Here is a 26061-nt window from a genome sequence, read left to right as displayed (position 1 = left end):
ACCTTTCTGGACCCAGCGGACCACTGTCAACACTGAAACACAATTCATCGGGGCCACTATGCAGTTAAAAAAAAATGATGGTGCTTTATTTAGAAATAAAATGCGTGTTTCTGCAAAAGTTCTGCAAACCACTTCCCCATGGCCTTAAGTACTTGGGTGTTCGCACTACCAGTTGCCCCCACCACCCATGGAGAAGGGATCCCAGCAGAGGCAGCTCACGAAGTCAGAGCGAAGCAGATAAGCAGCATATTTCACCCACAGCCGGTTAGTGGTGGGCGAGGGGTGGGGGGGAGTCCTGGGCATTAATTCGGCCTGTCCCTTCACCTCCCTTGCTCCAAATAGTTCCACGCCAAGAAGAATTTCGGCATGCCTCCTTGAATGTGTTCCCGTTATGGTTGTGAGTGGTGCGCCGGTTAGCACGCCGCTCTACGAACCCGGCGATCCGAGTTCGATTCCCGCTCGCTGCGATTATCTGAACCGGTCCTGGGCCTCCTCCCCTAGGTCGACTCAGCCTCAAATGAGTGCTCTGGTGCAGTGCGTAAAAATATCGCCACGAGGGAGACGAGGGCGGACGGGCGTGGGGCAGGCAACCCACCCCCTCGTGTGCCGTTCAGGCCTTCATAGGTGCCCCTCGCTAACAGCACTTGCCCCGACAGCCTGTTAATGCTATACGGCGGTGCAGCGGTTTGCGCGCTGTGCTACAAACCCGACCACCCAAGTTTGATTCCCGCTCACGGCCAACGCCAGTGACGTTCATCTGCAGCTGTAGGTATGTTGAACTTCTTTCGAGCTCGTGTGCAAGTCGTGCGAGGCTGAAATGGACAGTGATCTAATGGAGAGCGTCATTCCTAATGAGCCGTTGGGGGGGAAGAAAAGCATTGCCCTTAGATGCGCGAGTTTTTCTATCAATAAATTTGAGACAATGCATTATGTGGAGATGATCCATATATAGGAGTCTGTCACTGTGTAGAAGCTCGATATTGTAGGCTGGAAAGGGAAATTAATTATCTGGTTTAAAAAATGTTTTTCAATGAAGGCAATTATATATTGTATTTCAATTAAACCATTAGGAAAAGTGCTTTACTTGTTTATGACCGGAGTCGAGGCGCCATTACTTTGCCATGATTTTGTAATATTATACGCTGCACACCACACTGGCTAGTCAAATATTTTTTTTGTCACATGATTGATTTTTAACAATGGGCCTTTTTTTTTTATTCGCCGAGTCAGCGGTAGATCGAGCGGCTCGCGATCGCAAGGTCACGGGTTCAAATCCTGGTTGGGGGGGAGGTAGGGGGGGGGGGTGACTCAGCCAATCGTCCCTTGGGGGTCGTTAAATTGGGTGCCACTTTGTGTGCGAGTCAACAACGGGTTGTCCTATGGATAGATTCAACCCCCGACATAGGAATGTGGAATGTCCACCACTAGTTCAGGGCTGAAGAGCAGGAGATGAGCTCAGCGTCAATGGGCACTCGCGCGCGGAATCACGTCGACGTTCTTTGACCCATTGGTTAAATTAATTCGGAAAATCGTTTTGTTGTTTTATCAGCCCAACATAAATATGTATAATAATAAAAAAAACTGTTGTGCAGCCACGCGCGACAAATGCCGGGATACACGCGAGCGTCTGTACGCGATGATGGCCATGCGCCCCACGAGCAGCCTGCATTAACCTCCCCCCCTCCTCACACCCCCCCTCCCCCCCGTTTCCTCTCCTGTAATTTTATTTCGCGCTGTATTCACCGCCGGCGCCAAATTGATGCCCGCCCGATGAGGTTCCCCCACGTGGCGGTGTCTCTGTCTCTCACCTGCTGCAATGCGTGGGAAAAGGGAAATAATTGCGAGATCAATCAAGGGGTATTCGGGGGGGAGGGGGGGGAGGGGGGGGGTGGGGCTATTCTGGCAGGGATTGGGCTGGATGAGCGGAGCGATAGCTGGTAGTGAAAAACAGCGTGTAGATCTCACTGCATAGATCGACGAGAAGTCTCGGCAATTCGCAGCTGCGGTCAGCACGGTTGGCTACGTACGGTGCCGAAAGCAGTCTAACGTACATACGAACAAATACATACACGCTCAAAAAGCACGCAGTCTTACACACATAGGCCATTCGAGACACCGGGGACAGCTGTTGTCACATCGGGACTATCCCTGCCAAAACCACGAGGCTTTGCAGCTTTGTTGCAAGAGTGTATTGAGTTGCATGGAATAAGCTTTGTGCCTTACATGTCAGAGATGATTTGCCACTATGCGTCGGTGTGAGTAGTCGTGAGGACAAATGCCAGTCAGGGTGCTGGGAAGTCTGGGAACAATTGCCACGTTTTTTCTTCAGCTCACGTGGCCAAGCGGCACCTCTTTTCGCGGCTCTTTTTTCCGGAGGCTCGGGGTTCCGGTTAACGCCGCGGGTGGATGAATGAGAGGATGTGGTGCCGTCTGGTTCACGGTAGATGTTGAGGACCCCGTGGTAGCGTTCGAAAAAAAGGGGGGCAGCTTGTGGAGGCTTTCGCCGTTCGAATTTTGCGAGAGAAATAATTACTTAAAAGTTACTCAATCAGGTAACACCACGTAGCACCATCATTCCCTACTGGCAGACCGTGCTCGTCTGTCAAACGTGGCACCTGCGGCGGCAGCCTCGCGCTTACACGAACAATCTGCGCAAAAAAACTCAAGAAAAACCTCCTCGCATTCAACTTTGCTTCCGTACTTTAATTTTGATAAATTCCACTTCTGGGAATTCAAATATGAGTCTGACCGCCATGTACCATGGCAGAGCGGGGTGAGAAGGCGCTGCCATCGACCGTGTGGACCCAGAGGTCACCTCGAAGAGCATCTCAGATGTGGCTCTGCGATATCCGCTTCCGTGGTGTCGTTCTCGGACGCGATGGCAACAATCGCGACAAAAACTTCGTGGGGACAAACAAAAAAAATAACAAATCACCGACAACGGAGAGGAGAACGGCGCGAGCACACCGATCTTCAAATCTCGAATTGACGATCTGTCCTTTGGGCGCTTCAGGCGCGTGGGTTGGCGTGCGTGCGGCAGGGCAGGGCGGTTTTGCAAGGCCTGCGCTGAGCCGGCTCCGGCGTGTGATGCTGTGACCGTGTCTTGAACAGGGCGCTTTGATCAGCAGATGCTCCGACGACAGCCTCCACCTGTGGAACCTTCGGCAGAAGCAGCCGGCGGTGCTGCACTCGCTCAAGTTCCACAAGGAGAGGTGGGTCTCGCGCGGCTCGCGAACGACGAGCAAGTCAAAGGGAGCGCGGCGGTTTCTTTCCCTGCCGCTCGTACGCGAAAAAAATCGTCTCGCTCACCACAGACAAAGATCCCCCGTGTAGCCTTAACAGGATGTTGGAGGCAAGTGCATGTTAGCGAGTGGCACCTATGAAGGCCGGAACGGTACGCGAGGTTGTGGGTTGCCAGCACCACGCCCAGCCGCCTTTGTCTCCGTCGTGGCGATGTCTACACATGTGCAGCAGGTACTCATTTGCGGCTGAGTCGACCTAGAGGAGACCCAGGACCGGTTCAGATAATCGTCGCTGGTGTTGGCCACGTGCGGGAATCGAATTCGGGTCCCCCGGGTTCGCCGCGCGGGTCTCGAACCGCTACACCGCCGCTCCCCACACGCGCGACACGAACGCGTAGCGCAACAAAAGTAAAAATCGGTCGTCTGCTCAAACGAGCAGCATTTCAGGTTGGGTGAACGGAGCGCTCGGCTATGAAACTCCGTGGGGCAAACCCGCCCCCCCCACCCCCCGTTTCTCCCGTCCACACGATCGACGAAGGACGCCTCGCTCCGCATTTGCGCGCGAGCGTCGTGAAACATTCATCTGCCCGGCAGGCGTGGGCGACAGGGGCCCGGTGTCGCGAGACCCGCGCTCTGCCCCTAACCTACGCCGCAGTCGGCAGCCGGCAAGTTGGGCTCGGCTCGCCGACCCCTCGACGAGCCCTCGGCGTCGTCCTCCACCCGCGCGCTCCGGCCCCCCGGGTGGCTGCACCGTTCGTCTCGGCCGCACGGCGCTCCACGGCCGTAGCTCGGCGCGTCGAGCCGAAGGTGGTCGCGGGCAGCGGCGGCCCGGGGCGTCGCGTGTGCGGAGCGGCCGTGTGGAACGTCGGCGTCGCGCGTGTCGCACAGCACGAGAGTTTGCGCGCGCGTGTATTGGCGCGCGTGTGTGTGCGCGCGTGCGTGCGCGCGCGTGTATTGGCGCGCGTGTGTGTGCGCGCGCGTGTGTGTGTACGCGTGTGTGTGTGTGCGCGCGTGTGTCCGCGCGTGTGTGTGTACGCGTGTGTGTGTGCGCATGTGTGTGTGCGCGTGTGTGTGCGCGTGTGTGTGTGTGTGTGTGCGCGTGTGTGTGTGTGCGCGTGTGTGCGTGTGTGCGCGTGTGTGCGTGTGCGGGTGTGTGTGCGCGTGTGTGTGTGTGCGCGTGTGTGTGTGTGCGCGCGTGTGTGTGCGCGTGTGTACGCGTGTGTGTGTGCGTTTGTCTGTGTGCGCGTGGTGAGGAGCGGTGGTGTAGTGGTTGGAGCGCTGCCCTACGAACCCGGCGACCCGAGTTCGATTCCAGCTCACGTCCAACGATTATCTGAACCGGTCCTAAGCCTCCCTTAGGTCGACTCAGCCTCAAATGAGTACCTGGTGCGGTGTGGAATCATCGCAACTCGGGAGACAAAGGCGGCCGGGCGTGGTGTTGACCACTCGTCCCCTCGGGTACCGTGCCGGCCTTCATAGGCGCCCGCTAACAACCACTTGCGCTAAAAGTTTGTCAAGGCTATCCTGGGGAATCTTTGTCTTTGTGTGTGTCTGTGTGGCGAGCGGTGGTGTAGCGGTTAGGGGCGCTGCGCTACGAACCCGGCGACCCGAGTTCGATTCTCGCTCACGATTCTTTGAACCTGGTCCTGGGACTCCCCGAGGATTACGGGGAGCATGCATTGCGAGCGCCACCGCTGGCTCGCTCATGCGCGATGCTCTGTGGCCTGCGACACGCTCGCGATGGCGTGCCGGCCGCTCCCAACGGACAAGTTCCCGTTACTTCCACATGACAGGGCTCTTGGAGTATTGATTTTGCCACTGTTTGAATGCGCGTCTGTGCATGTCTGAGCTTCTGTGTGTGTGTGTGTGGGGGGCGGTAGTGTAGCGGTTAGCGAGCCGTGCTACCGCGACACGAGTTCGATTCCCATTCGTGGCCGACACCAGTGACGATTATATTTATCGGTCCCGGGTCTCCCCTAGGTCAACTCAGCCTCAATTGAGTACCTGGCGTGGTGCATAAAAAACATCGCCACTAGGGAGACAAAGGCGGTTGTGCGCGGTGCTGGCCACCCAACCCCGTCGTGTGCCGTGCCGGCCTTCCTAGGTGCTGTCACTTGCCCCCAAGGAGTCTGCCAAGGCTACACGGGGGGGTGGGGGGGGGATGGGGGGCGGTGGGGGGAGTGAATCATTGCCGTCTGCCTTTGGTGTGCGCGCGCAGCATCGGCTGCGCCCACCTGCCATTCCAGAGCAAGTGGCTCTACATCGGCACCAAGAAGGGCAACATCCACGTGGTGAACGTGGAGTGCTTTCAGCTCTCGGGCTACGTCATCATGTGGAACAGAGCCATCGAGTTGTGAGTGTGCGCACGTGCGCCGGCAGCACACAACAACAACAACAACAACCGCCATTCGCCACTAAGTGGCGGTGACGTCACCACGACGCTTGTGCCAGGCCATGTGCACATTGAGGCCACGTGAAGTGTCGAACGCCCTCTGGCAGGAGGTCACGGGGCAGACCCAGGTGCCATGGCAGCACACACACACTCACACACACTTACACACACAATCACACACACTCACACACACTCACACTCACTCACACTCACTCACACACACTCACACATACACTCACACTCACTCACTCTCACTCACACACTCACACACACTCACTCACACTCACTCACACACACACACTCACACACACACTCACTCACACACTCACACACACTCACTCACACACTCACACATACACTCACACACTCACTCACACATACTCACACTCACTCACACACTCACACACACTCACTCACACTCACTCACACACACACACTCACACACACACTCACTCACACACTCACACACACTCACTCACACTCACTCACACACTCACACATACACTCACACACACTCACTCACACATACTCACACACACACTCACACTCACTCACACACACACTCACACACACTCACACACACTCACACACTCACACACACTCACACACACTCAGACACACTCACACACTCACACACACTCACACACACTCACACACACTCACACACACTCACAGACGAGAACGATTCGCAAAAATGCAATTTATCTTACGGGACTTTTTGTTGTTGTTGCAAGTATCAAAATGATGAAATATACGAGAACAGACTCGTTACCCTTTCTGGCGATAGAACAGGATGTTCAAACACCAAAGAGGTTCCTTTTGCAAGGCATCAAGTCTGCATTAACCACGCGCCGTGCATGTGGCAAAACATGCAATGAAACATGTTCTGATAATTCACTATGTAACACAATTTTTGTTCCTCGGTACCAAGTGTTATTTTTTATTGTTCATGCCTAAAAAGTATAGAAAATGCCTATTATTCCCCATAAACTTTGCTCCTGTGACCAGGACCTTATGTGAACGAAAGACACAAATTCGCCCGTTTTCTCATTGAAAATAGGTAAATTTCAAAATTCCAATGTCCTCGTCACAAAAGCAACGTTTTCGGGGAATAAGACATTTTCTGTACTTTTGAGGCGTAAGCAATTAGGAAATAACATTTACTACCCAGGAACAAAAAAACTATTTTTTGTTACACAATGTAACGTTTGCATTGTCTTTGAAACGAAATGGCCTACACCAGAGATAGCCTCTTTTGTAATGCATATCAGAAGTAGCTAAATAAATGAGTGGACATCAGCACCTCCTTCACATATATGTCCGTGCACAGTAAACGTGGAATCCTCGTCTGATCTGTCTGTATGGGATAGTGCGTTGCTCCCTCGCACACACGTGGGTTTTCTCGGGGTACTCCGGTTTCCTCCCGCATGTCAACACTCATTAATTGGCCGCTAGCAACCTTGACACACAGAGGACGGTGGAGTTAGGGGAAGTGTTGGCGCCTGCTTACTGCCTGGTCTCTGCGTTTCCCTGCTCGTCTGTGGCTCCTCCTGAGGCGACCTCTCACTTCGAGAGAGAGCGAATGCTGTGCGGCGGCGTGTTACACGTTGGAATAATAATTATTAATTGTTAATACAAAAATAAAATTGTTACACATTCCATCGGCCGCACGGCCTTCTGGGAGTGCGTCATTTCAGAAGCATTTGTTCAAGGGGCCGTCCATAAATGACGTCACGCACTTGGGGGGGGGGGGTCAGACATTTGTGACGATGTGTGACGAGGGGGGGGGGGTTTGAGAAATGTGACGTCACATCAAAATGCGCAACTTTAAATAAATATAGATAACACGTTCTACTTAAATTTCGATTTCAAGCTTTCGTGACTGCAATGATTCATCTTCTTTGGTTCTTTCGAAAGAACCAAAGAAGACGTTCTACTTAATTATAGTTAAATAGACTTTTTAATAAATGTTTTCTCCTTCAACATCAGAGTGCAGCGCCACATTAAATACGCACTACAATGACAATAGTTTAAAGCGATTTGAAGCATGTTTCATATTACTATTTGGGGGGGGGGGGGGGGCAGAGCTTTGTGACGTCATATTTGAGGGGGGGGGGTCTGACTTTTTGTGACGCCGTGTGACGAGGGGGGGGGTCAAAAATCGAGATTTATGGACGGCCCCCCAACGCAAAGCGCGTTCTGGACAAGTTTTCTGACACTAAGTGTCTCACCAGCAGAGCGAGTCTCGCTTGGACCAATGATGGTGAACCGCCTGATGTTCAGAATCAGGAGACGCCCCTGTTGAACAGGGGCCGCAGTTCAACGTGACAACTACGGAACGCATCACTCAAAAATAATCACGAATCACGAGCGTCGTCGCGGAGAGTTTAAGGAACAAAAAAATATCTGAGCATGATGACGTGCCTCCTGCGCATCCAACGTGGTGCGTGTTGTGCCTAACGCGGCCGTCGTGGGCATGAGCGAGGGCATCGTGAAACAGAGGACGTTGCGCAAATGAACACCGCGTTTCCAGAGTCGTACAGTCGCCATCAAACAGCTGTTCAAGGGGTGCAAAGATCAGCGCCAGGTTCGGTACAAGCGGCAGTGTGCGGGACGAAATTTTTTTTTGAAAGCAATTAAAAAAAACCCTTCGTAAATATGTGATCGTGACTTTCGCTGTCCAAATAAATGATCGTGTACAAAATGAGATATTAATAATTAATTGTTTTCATTTAACACACACTGCCGTGAGCATTATTCACATGTAAATTATTGACGCGTTAATTATGTCGAGAGAGGAAAATGTTTTTTTTTCGTTGTTGTCGTTGAAATGCCAAATCGTTATTATATACCGATAAATGTTTGCGAAAAGCTGACATGAAAGTGAATTGACCACGTCGGAAAGGTGAGAGTGTGAATGCCCTTTGAAGTGTGATGAAAGCCTCACATGCTAATGAGGAGAGATGAAGAGGCATTGAATTGACGGCGCATTCGAACTGAACGTCCGGCGCGGGTCCAGCGTGCGCGCTGCAGGAAAAAAAAACCGAGGACAGAAAGTCCCCACCCAACGCTGCGCTTCTGAGTTCACGTGGAGATACGGGGGTGGGGAGATGTGGGCGAGATTGTGGCTCGCTGCTGCGAGCGCGGTGTTTTGTACTTTCATGTGGGGAGCGAGAAGGCGAGGGGATTAGAGGGAGCGGGATGGGGAAGAACGTGCGTGGGGTAGGACGTAGTTTGTGCTGTTGCACCACTGACGACGCAGCAGCAGCAGCAGCATCACCAAATAATTCGTCGCGTGCTGCTGGTGTCGACCGTGCGAGATGTGATTTGGCAAAGCGGCTGCGCTGGGTCGGAACTATTGGTGCAGGAATTTCGGGGGGTGGGGGAGGGGGGCGGGATGGCCGATTGCCATCGACTCAACACTGCCCAGACTCAACACTGCCCATAGACTCAACAATGCCCAGACTTAACACTGCCCAGACTCAACACTGCCCATAGACTCAACACTGCACCATAGACTCAACACTGCCCCATAGACTTAACACTGCACCATAGACTCAACACTGCCCCATAGACTCAACACTGCCCCATAGACTCAACACTGCCCAGCCTCAACACTGCCCCATAGACTCATAACTGCCCCATAGACTCAACACTGCCCAGACTCAACACTGCCCAGCCTCAACACTGCCCCATAGACTCAACACTGCCCATAGACTCAACACTGCCCAGACTTAACACTGCCCCATAGACCCAACACTGCCCCATAGACTCAACAATGCCCAGACTCATTCACTGCCCATAGACTCAACACTGCCCAGACTCAACACTGCCCATAGACTCAACACTGCCCATAGACTCAACACTGCCCAGACTCAACACCGCCCATAGACTCAATACTGCCCCATAGACTCAACACTGCCCCATAGACTCAACACTGCCCATAGACTCAACACTGCCCATAGACTCAACACTGCCCAGACTCAACACTGCCATAGACTTAACACTGCCCATAGACTCAACACTGCCCAGACTCAACACTGAACTATAGACTCAACACTACCCATAGACTCAACACTACCCAGACTCAACACTGCCCATAGACTCAACACTACCCATAGACTCAACACTGCCCATAGACTCAACACTGCCCCATAGACTCAACACTGCCCAGCCTCAACACTGCCCCATAGACTCATAACTGCCCCATAGACTCAACACTGCCCAGACTCAACACTGCCCAGCCTCAACACTGCCCCATAGACTCAACACTGCCCATAGACTCAACACTGCCCAGACTTAACACTGCCCCATAGACCCAACACTGCCCCATAGACTCAACAATGCCCAGACTCATTCACTGCCCATAGACTCAACACTGCCCAGACTCAACACTGCCCATAGACTCAACACTGCCCATAGACTCAACACTGCCCAGACTCAACACCGCCCATAGACTCAATACTGCCCCATAGACTCAACACTGCCCCATAGACTCAACACTGCCCATAGACTCAACACTGCCCATAGACTCAACACTGCCCAGACTCAACACTGCCATAGACTTAACACTGCCCATAGACTCAACACTGCCCAGACTCAACACTGAACTATAGACTCAACACTACCCATAGACTCAACACTACCCAGACTCAACACTGCCCATAGACTCAACACTACCCATAGACTCAACACTGCCCATAGACTCAACACTAACCATACACTCAATACTGCCTACCAAGGGTTGGGCTGAGAGCAGCTGAAACTAATACACAGACAACGCAAAACATATGCAAGTTTGGTAGTAAAAAAAAATAGAGTAACGTGTCATCGGTTTAATTGTAGACGTTTGCGGTCATGTGGGCACGGAGTCACTGACCTTCGACGAGTGAGGAGCAGCTGGTTAAATTAATTAGTGAAGGCGTGGATATTTATATAAATAGTAATACAATATGTGAAGCTTGCACTGAAAGCTACTATTCATTTCTAGATTTAAAGCTTTCGTGACTGCTAGGATCCATACTCTTTGGTTCTATTGGGTAAAGTCACGTAGGTGAAAATAAAATAACAAAAAATCACGACGTTTCGGCCACAACACAAGCAGCCTTCATCAGGTGAAGGGACGAGACTGTCTGGAGGACAGCGCTGGAGTGGGAGAAGCCACGCTTAGATCACGACCTTTAAGCTGTGTGAGAAGAAAAAGACCACGCGCCTTGACAAAGGAATTAGCATATAATTTAGCATTGAAATGGCTCATTGAAATAGCTAAGTTACAGTATACACATCCGCAGAGGTACCCCTTGACAAAGGAATTAGCATAGAATTTATCATTGAAATAGCTGAGTGATTAGCTTGTAACTGGTCACAGAAATAGCTATGTTAAAGTCAGAGCATATACATTCACCGAGGCACCTAGTACTCATCAAACATGATAATTTAGCGAAACACAATCACGCTCAGACAGCGGACCTTTAAACTGTGTGCGAGCAAATAAGGTGTTCTGACAAAGAAATTAGCATAAAAATTTGCATTTGATTGGCGGATTTTAGGAAAGAGGTGGTGGACTTGCCGTTTGGCGCGGGGGGGGGGGGGGAGTTTACCTATTGATGGTGTGAAAAGGGAATTTATAAGAGCTGCGAAAGTTTGGGGTACCACTACTTGAAAAATATACTGTACCATTGAAATTAGTTTAATGTTTAGTTCGATTTGGAACATCTTTCCAATGGTTGCTTAATTTGAAACCATCCTCTCGGTTGAAATTGTGTCTGTGTTTGTAGATCTGAATTGCTTCATGAACAAATCTCTGATAAAAGCCCGTGGGTTTGCAAAGAACCTACTATTCATTCTTATCGCAAGCGTGGTAAATCCGCAGCCCGCGAATGACAAAGAGCCAATCGTACAAAAAAGAAGTATATGAATTTGGTGAACACCAGCGAATACTCTTTTATTACGAAGGGATAACGAAGCACAATTAAGGGACGTGCGAATGCGTGGCCGCAATGAATCACGATGCTCCCTCCGTCATCGCGAGCGCTCAATAACCCTCGGGCAGCGTCCCGAAAACGAATCGCCTGAATGCTGCGTGGGGTGGCCATTGAGTTCGGGGTGGGGGGGGGGGTCGGGCGGGGGACTGAAAGGCGACGCCCACGGCCCCCCCCCCCCACCGCCTCCTGAGGCCGCGAGCGTCCGCGACACGGAGCCCGGCTCGCGGCCACCTCACTCACTGCCACCACGAGGGCAGTTACAGCCCGGGGTGGTGCCTGACCCACCACCCCCCCGTCTCGTCCCTCCGCCCCCCCTGCCCCCCCCCGTTCCCCCGTCTCCCCGTCTATCCGCTAACCCTGCCCCCCCCGTACCCTGTCCCTCCACTCCCCCCGTTCCTCCAGCCCCCACCGCCCCCCCCTCCCCCCACCGTGCCCTCGCTTTGTCTCCGTCACCGCAAGAGCCACCAGACATCCCTACAACGCGTTCCCTATTCCCACATCCCCCTGCCTCCTCTGCCTTCCCCAATTCCAGATAAATTGCTGCCACGATCGTGGCCATCCATCATCCCCCCGCCCAGGCGTGAGCCGAACCCTCCACACCCCCCAACACTGCCCTGTGGCCGCGCTCCTTCTCTGCGTGGATCTTTAATTTGCCCGAGAAGGAAAGGCTGTGGTGGTGGGGTTATTTTTTATTTTATCAAGGTGGTCACATTGGGACGTGAGGGTTAAGCACCGAGCAGCTTGCACCTAATCCATTACGCTGGCACGCTAAGTGCTGTCAGCTAACTCTCCGCGCCATCCCGCCTCCCAGCTTGGATGTGAAACACCTCCGAAGTGCTGTCCAAGAAGCCTCGGGTTCTCCCACGTGTTTTTTATCGTTCGTTCGTTCGGCATCGTTTCGTAAGACAAAGTGTCCGCTTCGTCTTCCTCCATGTCATTCGTACGGCCCCCGCGGTAAGCGGACATTGCAGAGCCACATCCGAGAGACGCCTTCAAGAGTGGCACTTTGGTCCGTGCTGGTACAGAGTGGGCAGCGCCTTCGCACCCGCTCTGCCGCACGAGAGTAACGCTTCGTCACGTGGCGCAGCAAAACCCGACGTTGTGGTGATTCACGCGCCTGGGATTTGATTTTGTGTTTGCGCAAAACCACATGTTAACCACGGTGGGGTTTTTGTGCGGTCATTCGGTGATCGCCGGCGTCCCCACGTGTGAATGATCGCCGCCTGTAGTCTCTTCCCACCCACGTGACTACCGGACAGCTGTGAAAAGAGCTTTTTGGCTAATCGGATTTCTCGGGTATAAATACATATTCTGATTCTATTCTGATTCTGACTGTGGAGTGGCTGGCGTTCCGAAGGGGCCTCTCCAGGGGAAAAAAAAGTGCTTTGCAATTTACGAAAGTGAATATTTAAATTGAACCGTGGCTGTGTAAGTTGTGTGAGTGCAGTGGGTTTGTATTTAGGGTCAGCGTGCATGATAGTGCCATGTGGCCCTCCCTGCACAAGGCTCCTTCAGTGGCACTGAACTGCCACTGCCCTTCGCTTGGCTTCAGTGGTATAGTGGCTAAACAACAAAAAACAACCCCACAGTATTGTGTCAAATAAATGTTTCATGTCCCAGGGCGTTTGGTGTTTCAATGCCACATTCCCTGAGAAGTGCGTAAACTCCACTTTATCCATGTTTGCCCGTCTCCTGAGCACTCCGAGGTCAAGGTTCTGTTTCTTTTGTGATTGGGCATGTGGCACTGCGCAGTTCTCAGACAATGCAGCGACAATTTGTGCCTTTGCTAGCTAAGACACCGCCTAGTTCTGGCCATATACCCCGTGTAGTTTCTGTTTATTTTCTGGCTTTCCATACCACGGTGGTGGGCGCATTGGTGAGATCTACGGATGACATGCGCCTGATAAGTGCAAATTATTCTTATGATTGTTTTGTTGACTTCATTGCTAATGGAGGGATGCTGCTGTGGTGCAATTGTCAGCGCGACACAGAGGGAGCATGTTTGGTCTCCCGGTGCTACATGTCTGTGAGTGTCTGAGAACTGTGAGTGTCGTATTAAACTGTGAGTGTCGTCTTAAACTGTGAGTGTCGTCTTAAACTGTGTCGTCTTAAAACGTGAGCGTCGTAAACGGTGAGTGTCGTCTAAAACTGTGTCGTCTTAAAACGTGAGCGTCTTAAACTGTGAGTGTCGTCTTTAACTGTGAGTGTCGTCTTAAACTGTGAGTGTCGTCTTAAACTGTGTCATCTTAAAACGTGAGCGTCTTAAACTGTGAGTGTTGTCTTAAACTGTGTCATCTTAAAACGTGAGCGTCTTAAACTGTGAGTGTCGTCTTAAACTGTGAGTGTCATCTTAAACTGTGAGTGTCGTCTTAAACTGTGTCATTCTTAAAACATGAGTGTCTTAAACTGCGAGTGTCGTCTTAAACTGTGAGTGTCATCTTAAACTGTCATCTTAAAACGTGAGCGTCTTAAACTGTCATTTTAGAACGTGAGCATGTTAAACTGTGAGTGTTGTCTAAAACTGTGTCGTCTTAAACGTGAGCGTCTTAAACTGTGTGTCATTTTAAACTGTGAGTGTCGTCTTAAACTGTGAGTGTCGTCTTAAACCATGAGCGTCTTTAACTGTGAGTGTCTTCTTAAACTATATCATCTTAAACTATGAGTGTCATCTTAAGCTGTGGGCATCTTAAACTGTGAGTGTCATCTTGAACCATGAGCGTCATCTTAAACTCTGTCATCTTAAAACGTGAGCGTCTTAAACTATGAGTGTCGTCTTAAACTGTGAGTGTCGTCTTAAACTGTGTCATCTTAAACCATGAGCGTGTTAAACTGTGAGTGCCATCTTAAACTGTGAGTGTCGTCTTAAACTGTCATCTTAAATCGTGAGCGTCTTAAACTATCATCTTAAAACGTGAGCATCTGAAACTGTGAGTGTCGTCTTAAACTGTCATCTCAAAACGTGAGCGTCTTAAACTGTGAGTGTCGTCTAAAACTGTGAGTGTCATCTTAAACTGTGAGTGTCGTCTTAAACTGTGAGTGTCGTCTTAAACTGTCATCTTAAAACGTGGGCGTCTTAAACTATGAGTGTCGTCTTAAACTGTGAGTGTCGTTTTAAACTGTGTCATCTTAAACCATGAGCGTGTTAAACTGTGAGTGCCATCTTAAACTGGGAGTGTCGTCTTAAACTGCCATCTTAAATCGTGAGCGTCTTAAACTATCATCTTAAAACGTGAGCATCTGAAACTGTGAGTGTCGTCTTAAACTGTCATCTCAAAACGTGAGCGTCTTAAACTGAGTGTCGTCTAAAACTGTGAGTGTCATCTTAAACTGTGAGTGTCGTCTTAAACTGTGAGTGTCGTCTTACACTGTCATCTTAAAACGTGAGCATCTGAAACTGTGAGTGTCGTCTTAAACTGTGTCATTTTAAAACGTGAGCATCTTAAACTGTGAGTGTCGTTTTAAACTGTGAGTGTCGTCTTAAACTGTAAGTGTCGTCTTAAACCATGAGCGTCTTTAACTGTGAGTGTCTTCTTAAACTATATCGTCTTAAACTATGAGTGTCGTCTTAAGCTGTGGGCATCTTAAACTGTGAGTGTCGTCTTAAATCATGAGCGTCATCTTAAACTGTGTCATCTTAAAACGTGAGTGTCTTAAACTGTGAGTGTCGTCTTAAACTGTGTCATCTTAAACCATGAGCGTTTTTAACTGTGAGTGTCGTCTTAAACTATGAGTGTCGTCTTAAACTGTGTCGTCTTAAACCATGAGCGTCGTTAACTGTGAGTGTCGTCTTAAACTATGAGTGTCGTCTTAAACTGTGGGAATCTTAAACTGTGAGTGTCGTCTTAAACTATGTCGTCTTAAACTATGAGTGTCGTCTTAAACTATGAATGTCGTCATAAACTGTGAGCATCTTAAACTGTGAGTGTCATCTTAAACTTGAGTTTCTTAAACTGTGAGTGTCGTCTTAAACTGAGTGTCGTCTTAAACTGTGAACATCTTAAACTTGGTCATCTTGAACTGTTCGTGTCTTAAACCGTGAGCGTCTTAATCCATGAGCATCTTAAATCTGAGTGCCTTAAACTCGGAGTGTGTTAAAGTTGTTCGCCTCTGTCTACACAGCAGTTGTGAATGGAATCACAGTCAATCGACAGGGTCGCGTGTGGTTGGGCAAAGTGTGGGGTGCTCCCACCTCTCCCAGGAAGCTTGTGGTGTGAACAGGAAATTGCAGCGCCGCACCTTTACTGTTCACGCTTCTGAATACGATGCCTGAAAATTAGATTGTTTTTCAACGATATCATGGGGTCTTGGTGCTTTCCCCCCCCCCCCCCGTTTCCTAAAATTTATTTATTTTTTGGGGGGGTTTATTTTCATCTCTAACGCATTGCCTTTAATGTCGATTCAAATCTGCGTCCCGTTAGCACTGAAAAATGTCACCTCCGGAAAGGTTACGCGGGACTCACGGCGAGATAATCCGGCTTCCGGCGAGACGCCGACCGCCACGGGAGGTCAAACGATTTCACGGCACATGCCGTCTCCGACAGCCCGAGGTGCCAATTTCGCCAACCAGCAAACTTCCGCGCGAGTCGGAGCGGCATCTCTTTTCGTGGAGCCGATGCCCCCCTCCGCCTACCCGGTTTAATGAGCTCACCGGCGGGGGCGAAGCAGCGCAGTCAACGGGTGGGAAACGTGGAGCCGGATTTTTAGCGCTCGCTCCCTGATGGTCCCGAGACTGGCGGGTGGCCGCCGCTCCGGATTGGCGCCCCGCGCGCGCTCTTTCGGCTCTGCGAAACGCGGCTGAGAAACGAATATCGGTTGTCTGAGCGCACGTATGCGTGCGCACCTACGCACGGACTCGCGTCTTTCGCACCGTACGTAGGCAACCGTGCCAATCGCGCGGTGGCAAGGGACCACAAACTGAACACAGCAAAGCAGTTCTCACGAAACAAGTTTTCAATCTGGATGATTTAAAAGTGCATAGCTCCAGCGGCTTGATGACGAGGTGGTGATGGTTTTGACGAAAGTGATGGGGTGGTGATGGTGGTATGTAGGGATGTCGAACTTCTTTTGCACCGCACGTAGCCAACCGTGCATATTGGAAGTGCGGAGAAAGGCTAAAAAGCTAATCACAAAAAAGCAGTTCTAAAGAAATGAGTTTCAATCTCGATGACGCAATTATGGTACGTATGTATGTATGTTGAACTTATTTCGCACTGCACGTAGCCAACTGCGGTAATCAGAGGTGCGGGGGAAGGACAACAATGAAATGATGGGAACGTGTGAACACGCCATAATCACATCTGTACATGATGACGAAACCCCATGGTAGCAGAACAATTGTCTGCAGGCCCCCGAAAACCGACTAATGCTTTGGTGTTCACATTGCCCTTGTACTGCTCGCCTTTTAGTTGCCTTTATATCCATAGCACTGGTGGTACAAAGCCATCAAAGAGGCTGTCTCTCGTGCAGCCTAATTAGTTTCAAGGACAGTGCATACGTTATCAAAGCACACTTGTTTGCATTTTCATAACAAATACGTGTGGCTCTTGCAGAATTGATAAGCCTTGTAATAGGTGTCTATTTGAAAGTTGGCCACGTAGTCACAACGTACCAATTAGTTGCTAGTTCAATTTACTCTCCAACACACCGGTGTGCTGAACTAGTAACGAATTGGCATGTTCTGTTCACGTGACAAACCTTACTCATTGGCTTCGTCGAGTGGTGGCGGGTTTGACGACACAACATTTATATTCACGCCACCTGACCCCAAAAACCTTTGTTATGGAAGAGGAACCACAATGCACTTGGTTCAGGCAATGCTGATGGGTATTTTTTGTTTGCACCATGGCTGAGGGTCGTATGCTATTTACAAATCTCTGCGTGTTTTGTGTGAACCTTGCGACAGACAGAGTCCGAGATGGACAAACGATGTTGTGATTGTTATGTGAGTGGAAGGGGGGGGGGTAGCAATTGGGAGGTGGTTAGAGGTGGAGGGAGATAGGACGCCAGTGTTTGTTGCAAAGCCAAACATCGCAAAGCTTGGAGGTAGTTTCACCGGAGCAGACATTGATAATCGTGGGTAACAGGGCGGAGACCCTCATCAGAATCCTTGTGAATAAGGAGCCACGTTGGTCACAGGTGCACGCGGTTACAGCTCAGCAGCAAGCTTCGCCGCGATCGTAATTACTCCAACAGCCACGTCACAGAATGAGATTAAAATGAACACAACCAGGATGTACAATTGTTTAAGTAATTATTGAAGTGGAACAAGTCGGACGTCCGGAATACGAGCTTCATTCGAGACCCAAACATCGCAACCTCCTGGCTTTGACATTCCTCCTCCCTCCCCCCCTTCATCCTCCCCCTTCCCCCCTCCTCCCTCCCCCCTCCTCCTCCTCCCCCTCCTCGAAGACACCAGTGGTGGAACCGTCAACCGCATCACGACATCAACAGGCCGATGTGCAACATCTCAATTCGTGAATTGGAACATTTAAGACAAAGCACAGTCATAGTGTGATCATGGCCATGCATGGACCGTATTGTAGGGCACTGCAGTCTGCGCTCCTGTTCACCAGCAGCGTTCATCCGGATCTGGATGAGAGTCTAGGATGGGTGACAGCAGCAGCAGCAGCAGCACAATCCTAGACGGGAGATCGGGACTCTAGCGCCACGGTGGCGAGGTGTTAACTACCTCGCCTGATGCACAGGAGGTCGTGGGTACGATCCCGACCCTGACGCCTGCTGCTGTATATTTGGAGTTTGCGTCTCTCTCTCGCCGTGGTCGCGTGGATTTTTCTCCGCGTCCTCTGCGTTTCCCCTCCACATTTATAAACGTGCGCTCAGAGTATTTGGCTGCTATACATTTCCACGTGATAAGCCACTTCGTTGAGCTATCATTTGTGGCCGGATCGCTTCTGAAAAAGAGCTTCATAGCTCAGTGGGGCCTCACCTGGTAAAATAAAAGTAGTTGAGTCGAGTCCCAAAGAAACACGACCAATCACAAGGCGAGAATCAGCCCGGCTAAAATAACTGATGTGCTTGGCGACGTCACAATGCGCTTGGTGACGTCGCAACGCGCTTGGCGACGTCACAACGCGCTTGGCGACGTCACAACGCGCTTGGCGACGTCACAATGCGCTTGGCGACGTCACAACGCGCTTGGCGACGTCACAATGCGCTTGGCGACGACGCTGTGTCCGTGTGCGCGTACAGCGGGGCGAGTGCTCACCGTGCGTTCCTGCAAACCCCGTTGTTGCTCCGCAGGTCGACGAAAGCCCACCCCGGCTCCATCGTGCACATCAGCGACAACCCCGTGGATGAAGGGAAGGTAAGTGGCGTACGCCGGCCTCCCCGGGTCTCGTGAAGCACTCAGCGCCACCGGGACCCGTGCTCGCAAGCGTTGCCCGCTCAGCTCGCGCCAAGTGAAACTGAACACGAAACTAGAGAAACGTATTTTTTTACTTGCCGGGAAGGACCACTGAGCTATAAATTAGCTCTTTGTTGCAGACGAGACCTGGCCACCGCAGATGACAACTCAACCGAAGGGGCTTATTGCGTGGGGTTTTATAGCGGAGGCCAAATACTCTTGAACGCGCGATGTCCATTCTAAATGTGGAGGGGGGGGGGGGGAAACGGGAGGACCCGGAGAAAAATCCATGCGACCACGGGAAGAGAGAGACACGCAAACCTCCAAATATACAGCAGCAGCAGCAGCAGGCGTCAGGGTCGGGATCGAACCCACGAGCTCCTGCATACCAGGCGAGGCAGTTAACATCTCACCACCGTGATGATGATGAAAGAGAGAGAGAGAGACACGCAAACTCCAAATATACAGCAGGCGTCAGGGTCGGGATCGAGCCCATGAGCTCCTGTATACCTGGCGAGGTAGCTATCATCTCCTTGCCACCGTGGCTTTGTGCGTCGAGGAGATCAGCCCGCCCCACCACGGTGACGCCAGACGTGTTCGAACCGACGTCTCCTCGTGTCTCGCCTGCAACGTGTTGGCCATTCCCACCTTGAGGAAGCAAGTTTTCGAGGCAGTCTGCCGCTCTTTGAGAAATGTAAATGCCCTGATTAAAATCGGCAGCTGCACTTCCTCCGCTCCGTAGTCCATTGCCGTGATTGCTCAGCGTGACATGGCGGACGGCGATTTAATGTAGCTTGAAATTGAGTGCGTTGGCGCGTGTGTGTGTGTGTGTGTGGTGTGCCTCACCGTGAATGTCTCAAACAATAAATGTGCCGTTAAGGAATTCAAGTAAACGGTTCACGACGACGGGACTGACGACGACTGATGATGGTGATGGTGGTGGTGGTGGTGGCGGAGTCGGCGATGTAGCCGACAGTTGGCACTCACGGTTTTGCAACAGCGTTTGACGTTCGCCGTGATTGCGCAAGTCGATGCCGCGCGGTTAGCCCAACATTTTCCAAATCTTTTTCTCCGCGAAGCGAGCGGCTGCTTAAAAGGAGTCGCGTCCGTTGGGCCTCGCTCTGTGTGCTGCGCAAAGAACATCGCCAGAATGGGCATGTCTCCCTGGAGGGATCCGTTGAGGTGTGACGCTCCCTATCACCCTTGCCTTGCCCGCACGACAAACCGTCTGCCGAGTCCATCCACGTGTTTCGCCATCTTCCACTTCGTCATTGGGGTTCGTTTGGGTCAGATTGTGTCGCAATCGCTTCGATTCCATCTCCCGGCGTGGCATTTGAAACAACTTGTGGTGAAGGTTTTTAGATCTCCCTCCCCCCCCCCCCCCGTCTCTTTCCAACCCAGAAGTTTACAATACACCGCAGTTGATCAGATCGGCAGGTTCGCGTACGGTGGGTGCAAGCTGTGGCTACTCCCACCTCTGCCAATGTGCGTACTTTTGCTGATCTTCTTCCGCACCGTATGCAGCCAACCGCGCTAATCGGAGGTGCCGGGGGTGGAGGGGCGGGAGGAACAACAAATTAGCGTGGAAGAGTAGACCAAACTACCCTCTCTCTAGATCTCGCTCTCGTGGCGGTCCTTCTGCCAGCGGTGGCTCGAGCGGGCGTGTGCATGGCTGGAACTTTGCCACCCTTTGAACATCTCCGTGAAAAAGTGCCACCGTGGGGAGGGGAACGGCTGGCAGCAGCAGTAGCAGCAGCGTGGGAGCCGTCTGGCGAGCGGCGCGGAGCCGGCAGGAAGGAGCCCATGCACCTTCCCGCAGCGCTATCAGCGCATTCTCCACGACTGCCAATCTCACGCTACGGTGGCGAGGAGATGTTAGCTACCTCGCCTGGTATGCGGGAGATCGTGGTTATGATCCTGACGCCTGCTGTATATTTGGATTTTGCGTGTCCCTTTCTCTCCCCGTGGTCGGGTGGATTTTTCATGCTGGTCCTCCGGTTTTTCCATCCACATTTAGAAGAATGCGTTCAGAGTATTTAACTGCTGTAAATATCCACGTGACGACAAGCCACTTCGTTGAGCTATCGTTTTGCGATAGCCAGGTCGCTTCTGAAAAATAGCTACGTAGAAGCTCAGCGGGATCTTACCTGGTACAATAAACAAAAGAGTCAAATGTGGCTCACAGGGATGGCTTCTCTTCTTCTGTTGTGTTGTGCCCTCTCCCCCTGTGCCCCCCACCCCGTGCCCCTCCCCCCTCTTTTAACCCCCCCCCCCGAAATTGCGTCCCTCTGTGCGTTCACAGCTGCTGATTGGCTACGAGAGGGGAACCGTCGTGCTCTGGGACTTGAAGTCCAAGAAGGCTGATTTCCGATACTATTACGAAGAGGTATGGTCGCTAGTAATAATTACGATACTAAATCCATTACATTGTACTAAGCGTCCTCCTACAAGATACTCAAAGCGATGCACACCACGTAAAAAGAAGTCGTCGACATTCGTGATTCAACGGGCGACCAATTTGGGAGACAGAGACAAGAAAAGAAAAAAAACAGCGTGGGAGCGAATTGAGAAGAACGACGAACCAGCGACGGGACGAGTTCTGATGTCGGCGGAGTTTAGGAGCGACACTCTCCGTTGTCTCCCGACGGGCGAACAACACTGGGCCAAGCGTTCCCTCGGATGGGGGGCGGGGGGGGGGAGCGGCACAATCCGGCGAAACGCTGTCTCGGAGTTTTAACCGACAGCCTTGCACTTTACATAATCTTTGGTTCTTTCGGTAAAGTCACGTAGGTTGAAAAAATAATAGATCACGACGTTTCGATCACCACACAAGCAATCGTCCTCAGCTGATCTATAATTTTTTTCTGCCTTGGTGACTTTACCGAAAGAGCCAAAGATTTGGGATTCCTGCAGTCACGAAAGCTTCAAATCAAGCCTTGGTCTTGCTTGGTCACCACGCGCCCGACTGAACATCCCTGGCCATTTGTGCGTTACGTTACAATCAATCAGCATTTGTGCATGACCTTACAATCAATCAGCAAACCAACTGCGATTTTTAAGCCCGGCTTAGCTGCGCGGCTGTTCTGCTGATGTCACGGCACCGAGAGAACTGTTTGTTTCGTGTTTAGTTGTCCTCCGTCCGCCGTGGCCTTCCCGATTAGCACGGTTGGCTATGTACGGCGCGAAAGAAGTTCAACGTACACACACATACACAAACTCGATTGGCACAATTGCCCCACGTTGACAACGCGATTTGTTTGGCGCGTAGCTCTTAATTGTACGCAACGCGATCTGACCAATTAAGGAACCGATAATGATGAATCACTACGCGCGTGTTGGTAGAGCAAGGGGTGTAGTGAGCACAGGACGCGTTCACGTCGACTTTTGCCTTCCGCTCAGCGCCGTATCTACCCGCAAAAATGTCAGCAGCTGACCAAAGGGAAACGTCGCTTAAAAAGAAAAAATAAATCTTTCTCGGCGTGTAGGGTGATATAACATCCGGAATTTTTAAATCGGTTTATTCACCTCCTCGCGCAACCACTTTGACATGGTGTTTAAGAGACGGACGCGCTCGCTAATTTATCACGACGCACCGGGCGTCTTTTGCGGCTCTTCGAGAAATCCGGACACGGGATTGCTGCTGCTGCTACTGGGGCGGCTGCTCCCCATTTCGGAAATAGAGCGTCTGATTTCCCCGGAGGAGTCATAACGGTGGAAGGCGTGGGCAGCATCGCTACGTGTCACTTGGAAAGGCGTTGTAATCCTCAAGCCCCCCCTCCCCACCCTAGTCCGGGCCCCGACACGCAAGGTTATTCAGCGCCACACACCTCTCGCCGTGACTGACGGGACAAATTGCGCGCTCCACATTGGGGAACGCCTCGCCGTTGAGAGTTCGACGCGCTATCACGGCACCGTTTGTCACCCTCCTGCATTGCACCTATCAGGAGGCGATAGATGCATTTTCACAATGATGAAAGTTTCGTTTATTTACTGTACGTACGTATAATGCGTAACGTGGCGTAATCATTCGTGTCGTTACGGGAAATATAAGTGATGAACTAAGATGACAATGCGCCTCTTTCACGTATCTGTCACTAGAAAAAAATAGTATTTTTTACACATCCTACCAGCCATACTGCCTTCTGGGAGTGCACCATCTTAGCAGCGTTGGTTCAAAGCAAACGAAATTCTGGACCGGTTTTGACCTTCGGTGTCTCATCAGTGAGCCGTCTCTTGCTTTTACACGTCCAATCCCGCCTGAGGCTTACCAATTCCGTAAGGGCCCAATACAATATTGTATCCATCGCTTCGAGCATCCGAGCCGCACCAATCGGCTAATCGAAGGGGAAATATTTTCGACCTCATTTCAGCACGCTTCTCTGAGTTCTGCCGAGTTTTGTGACTTCGAAGTTGGGCCGCTTTTTGTTGTAGCTCTGTGATATCCGCTTCTGCGGGCCCGTCGCCCAACTCGAAGGGTCGCGCCGCTCTGTGGGAGGTCTGGTGAACGGCTTCCTCGTCTCATTTACTCGACGCCGCTCGCACAGTTGGGATAGAAATGGTCGGGAAATGACAAGATGGCAAGAATAAGAGAACATTTTTGAAGCGTGCCACTTCGAATTGTATGTGTGTACGTATGTACTGTATGTCGAGTGTCTTTCACACCGTACGTAGCCGTGTTAATCGGAGGTGCGGTGTGTGTGCGTGCGTGTGTGCGTGTGGGACGGTGGTGAAGCGGTGAGCGCTACGCCGCGCTACGAACCCGGCGACCCGAGTTCGATTTCCGCTCACGGCCGACACCAGTGACGATTATCTGAACGGGTCCTGGGCCTTCCCTAGGTTGACTCAGCCTCGAATGAGTACCTGGCGCGGTGCATAAAAACATCGCCACTGGGGAGACAAAGGCGGTCGGGCGCGGTGCTGGCCACCCACCCCCTCGTGTACCGTGCCGGCCTTAATCGGTTCCACCTTAACAGCACTTGCCCCAACAGTCCGTTAAAGGCTAATCGGGGGATCTTTGTTTTGGGGCGTTATATAAATCCTAACTAGAATAGAATGTTGGTCGTGTTGGACTCCCCTCGCCGTGTATCCCCCCCTCCCACCCCCAGGAGATTCACTCGGTGTCGTGGCACCACGAGGGAAAGCAGTTCGTGTGCAGCCACTCGGACGGCAGCCTCACCACGTGGAACGTCCGCAGCCCCGCCAGGCCCACCGGCCTCGTCGTGCCCCACAGTACGGCCGTGTCGTCGTCGTCGTCGTTCGAAGATGATGATGATGATGATAATAATGATCTGGGTTTGTAACGGGGCGCCGGAGGTGCCGCGCAGTGTTCGCACCTCGCTCTCGAGGCGAGAGGATGGCTCAGAGGCGCGGGGAGGAGCCACAGACGAGCGGGGAAAGGCAGCGGCCAGGTTGTGACCCGCCGGCAACAATTGCCCGAGCTCTGCGGTCCTCTATGCACCAAGTTGTATTCGGCCAGTTAGCGAGTTTTTTTGAGACAAGTGGGAGACCCGGAGAAAACGCGTGTGCGCGAGGGGGCAACGCTCTATCCCGCAAGGGTGGAGTAGATGGAGACTAGTTCATACATTGCTGTACCGCCTTCTCCTGCTGGCAAGTAAGGCGGGAAGGGAGCTTCGCAACATCTGCCCGAAGGTCCACCGAACATCGCTGCCTTCGCGGCCCTGGATGACGGGCAGCATGCATAGCGAACGCCACACGCTCATGCGCGGTGCTGTGTGGCCAGCGACGCTCGCGATGGCATGCCGGTCGCTCCCAACGGACACGTTCCCGTTACTTCCGCATGGCATTGCTCTTGGAGAAATGATTTTATCACTGTTTGAATGTGCGTCTGTGCGTGCCTGTGCGCGTCTGTGCTATATGCGTGTGTGGGGGGAGCGGTGGTGGAGCGGTTAGTGAGCAGCGCTATGAACTAGTGGTACCCGAGTTCGATTTCCGCTCGTGGCCAACACCACTGACGATCTTCTTTGGTTCTTTCGGTAAAGTCACGTAGAATGAGAATAAAATAATAAATTGATAAAATAAAATAACACAATAAAATTCTCACGACGTTTCGGCCACAACACAAGCGGCCTTCATCAGGTGAAGGGACGAGACTGTCTGGAGGACAGCGCTGGAGCGAAAAAGCCACGCTCAGATCGCGACCTTTAAGCTGTGTGAGAAGAAACAAAGCGCCTTGACAAAGGAATTAGCATATAATTTATCATTGAAATGGCTGAGTGATTAGCTTGTGACTGGTCACAGAAATGGCTATGTTAAAGTTAAAGCATACACATCCGCAGAGGCACCCATTGACAAAGGAATTAGCATAGAATTTAGCATTGAAATAGCTGAGTGATTAGCTTGTGACTGGTCACAAGCTAACCAGTGACGATTATATGAACCGGTACTGTGTCTCTCCTAGGCAGACTCAGCCTTAAATGAGTACCTGGTGCGATGTGTAAACATTGCCACTGGCGAGACAAAGGTGGCCAGGCGTGGTTTTGACCACCCACCCCCCTCGTGTGCCGTGCCGGCCTTCATAGGTGCTCGCTAACAGCACTTGCCCCAACAGCCTGTTCAGGCTATATGGGGGATCTTTGCCTTGTGTGTGAGGAGCGGTAGTGTGGCGGCTTGCGAGCCGCGGTACGAACTCAGGGACCCGAGTTCGTTTCCTGCTCGTGGCCAACACCAGTGACGATCATATGAACCTCTCCCTAGGTCGACTAAGCCTCAAATTAATACCTGGTACAGTGTGTAATAAACTTCGCCACTAGGCAGATAAAGGCAGCTGCGCTTCGTGCTGGCCACCCACCGTGCAGTGGTAATGTTTTGCTAAATAATTATTTTGAGCAGCATCTTTCTCAATCCACTGCTGGATGAGGGCGCCCCTACACCGCCTCTGGTCAGGACTGTTCGTCCATAAAATGGTCCCTCGTGAACAGCACTCCGCTCGCTGGGTTTCGTCGGACTTCGGCCGTCTTGAGACTAACCTTCCGCTGCAAGCGTAGCAGCTCGGACCCGGCGATTTGTCTCAATGCCGCGCATTTGAATTGCCAATTTCTCCGTTGTTGTTTTTTTTATTAT

The 26061-nt window shown here is 51.6% G+C and overlaps 1 protein-coding gene across 9 annotated transcripts in view; it reads left to right on the top strand.

The window, feature by feature from the left end:
* LOC116955617 (syntaxin-binding protein 5-like) overlaps nucleotides 1-26061 on the top strand; it is a 223376-nt gene that overhangs the window by 95025 nt on the left and 102290 nt on the right. For all 9 annotated transcript variants that reach the window (XM_032976777.2, XM_032976783.2, XM_032976776.2 and 6 more), the window contains exons 4-8: nucleotides 3112-3212; nucleotides 5461-5595; nucleotides 18879-18942; nucleotides 21284-21367; nucleotides 24087-24210. In XM_032976777.2, coding sequence (XP_032832668.1) covers nucleotides 3112-3212; nucleotides 5461-5595; nucleotides 18879-18942; nucleotides 21284-21367; nucleotides 24087-24210 — 508 coding nt within the window. The remainder of the gene's footprint in view (nucleotides 1-3111; nucleotides 3213-5460; nucleotides 5596-18878; nucleotides 18943-21283; nucleotides 21368-24086; nucleotides 24211-26061) is intronic.

The sequence above is a fragment of the Petromyzon marinus genome, chromosome 60 (assembly GCF_048934315.1).
Source record: "Petromyzon marinus isolate PM22_M1 ecotype Great Lakes invasive population chromosome 60, UKy_Petmar_22M1.pri1.0, whole genome shotgun sequence".
Classification (NCBI taxonomy): domain Eukaryota; kingdom Metazoa; phylum Chordata; class Hyperoartia; order Petromyzontiformes; family Petromyzontidae; genus Petromyzon; species Petromyzon marinus.
The sequence above is the reverse complement of the archived record's forward strand: the minus strand, read 5'-3'. Positions and strand labels throughout refer to the sequence as shown.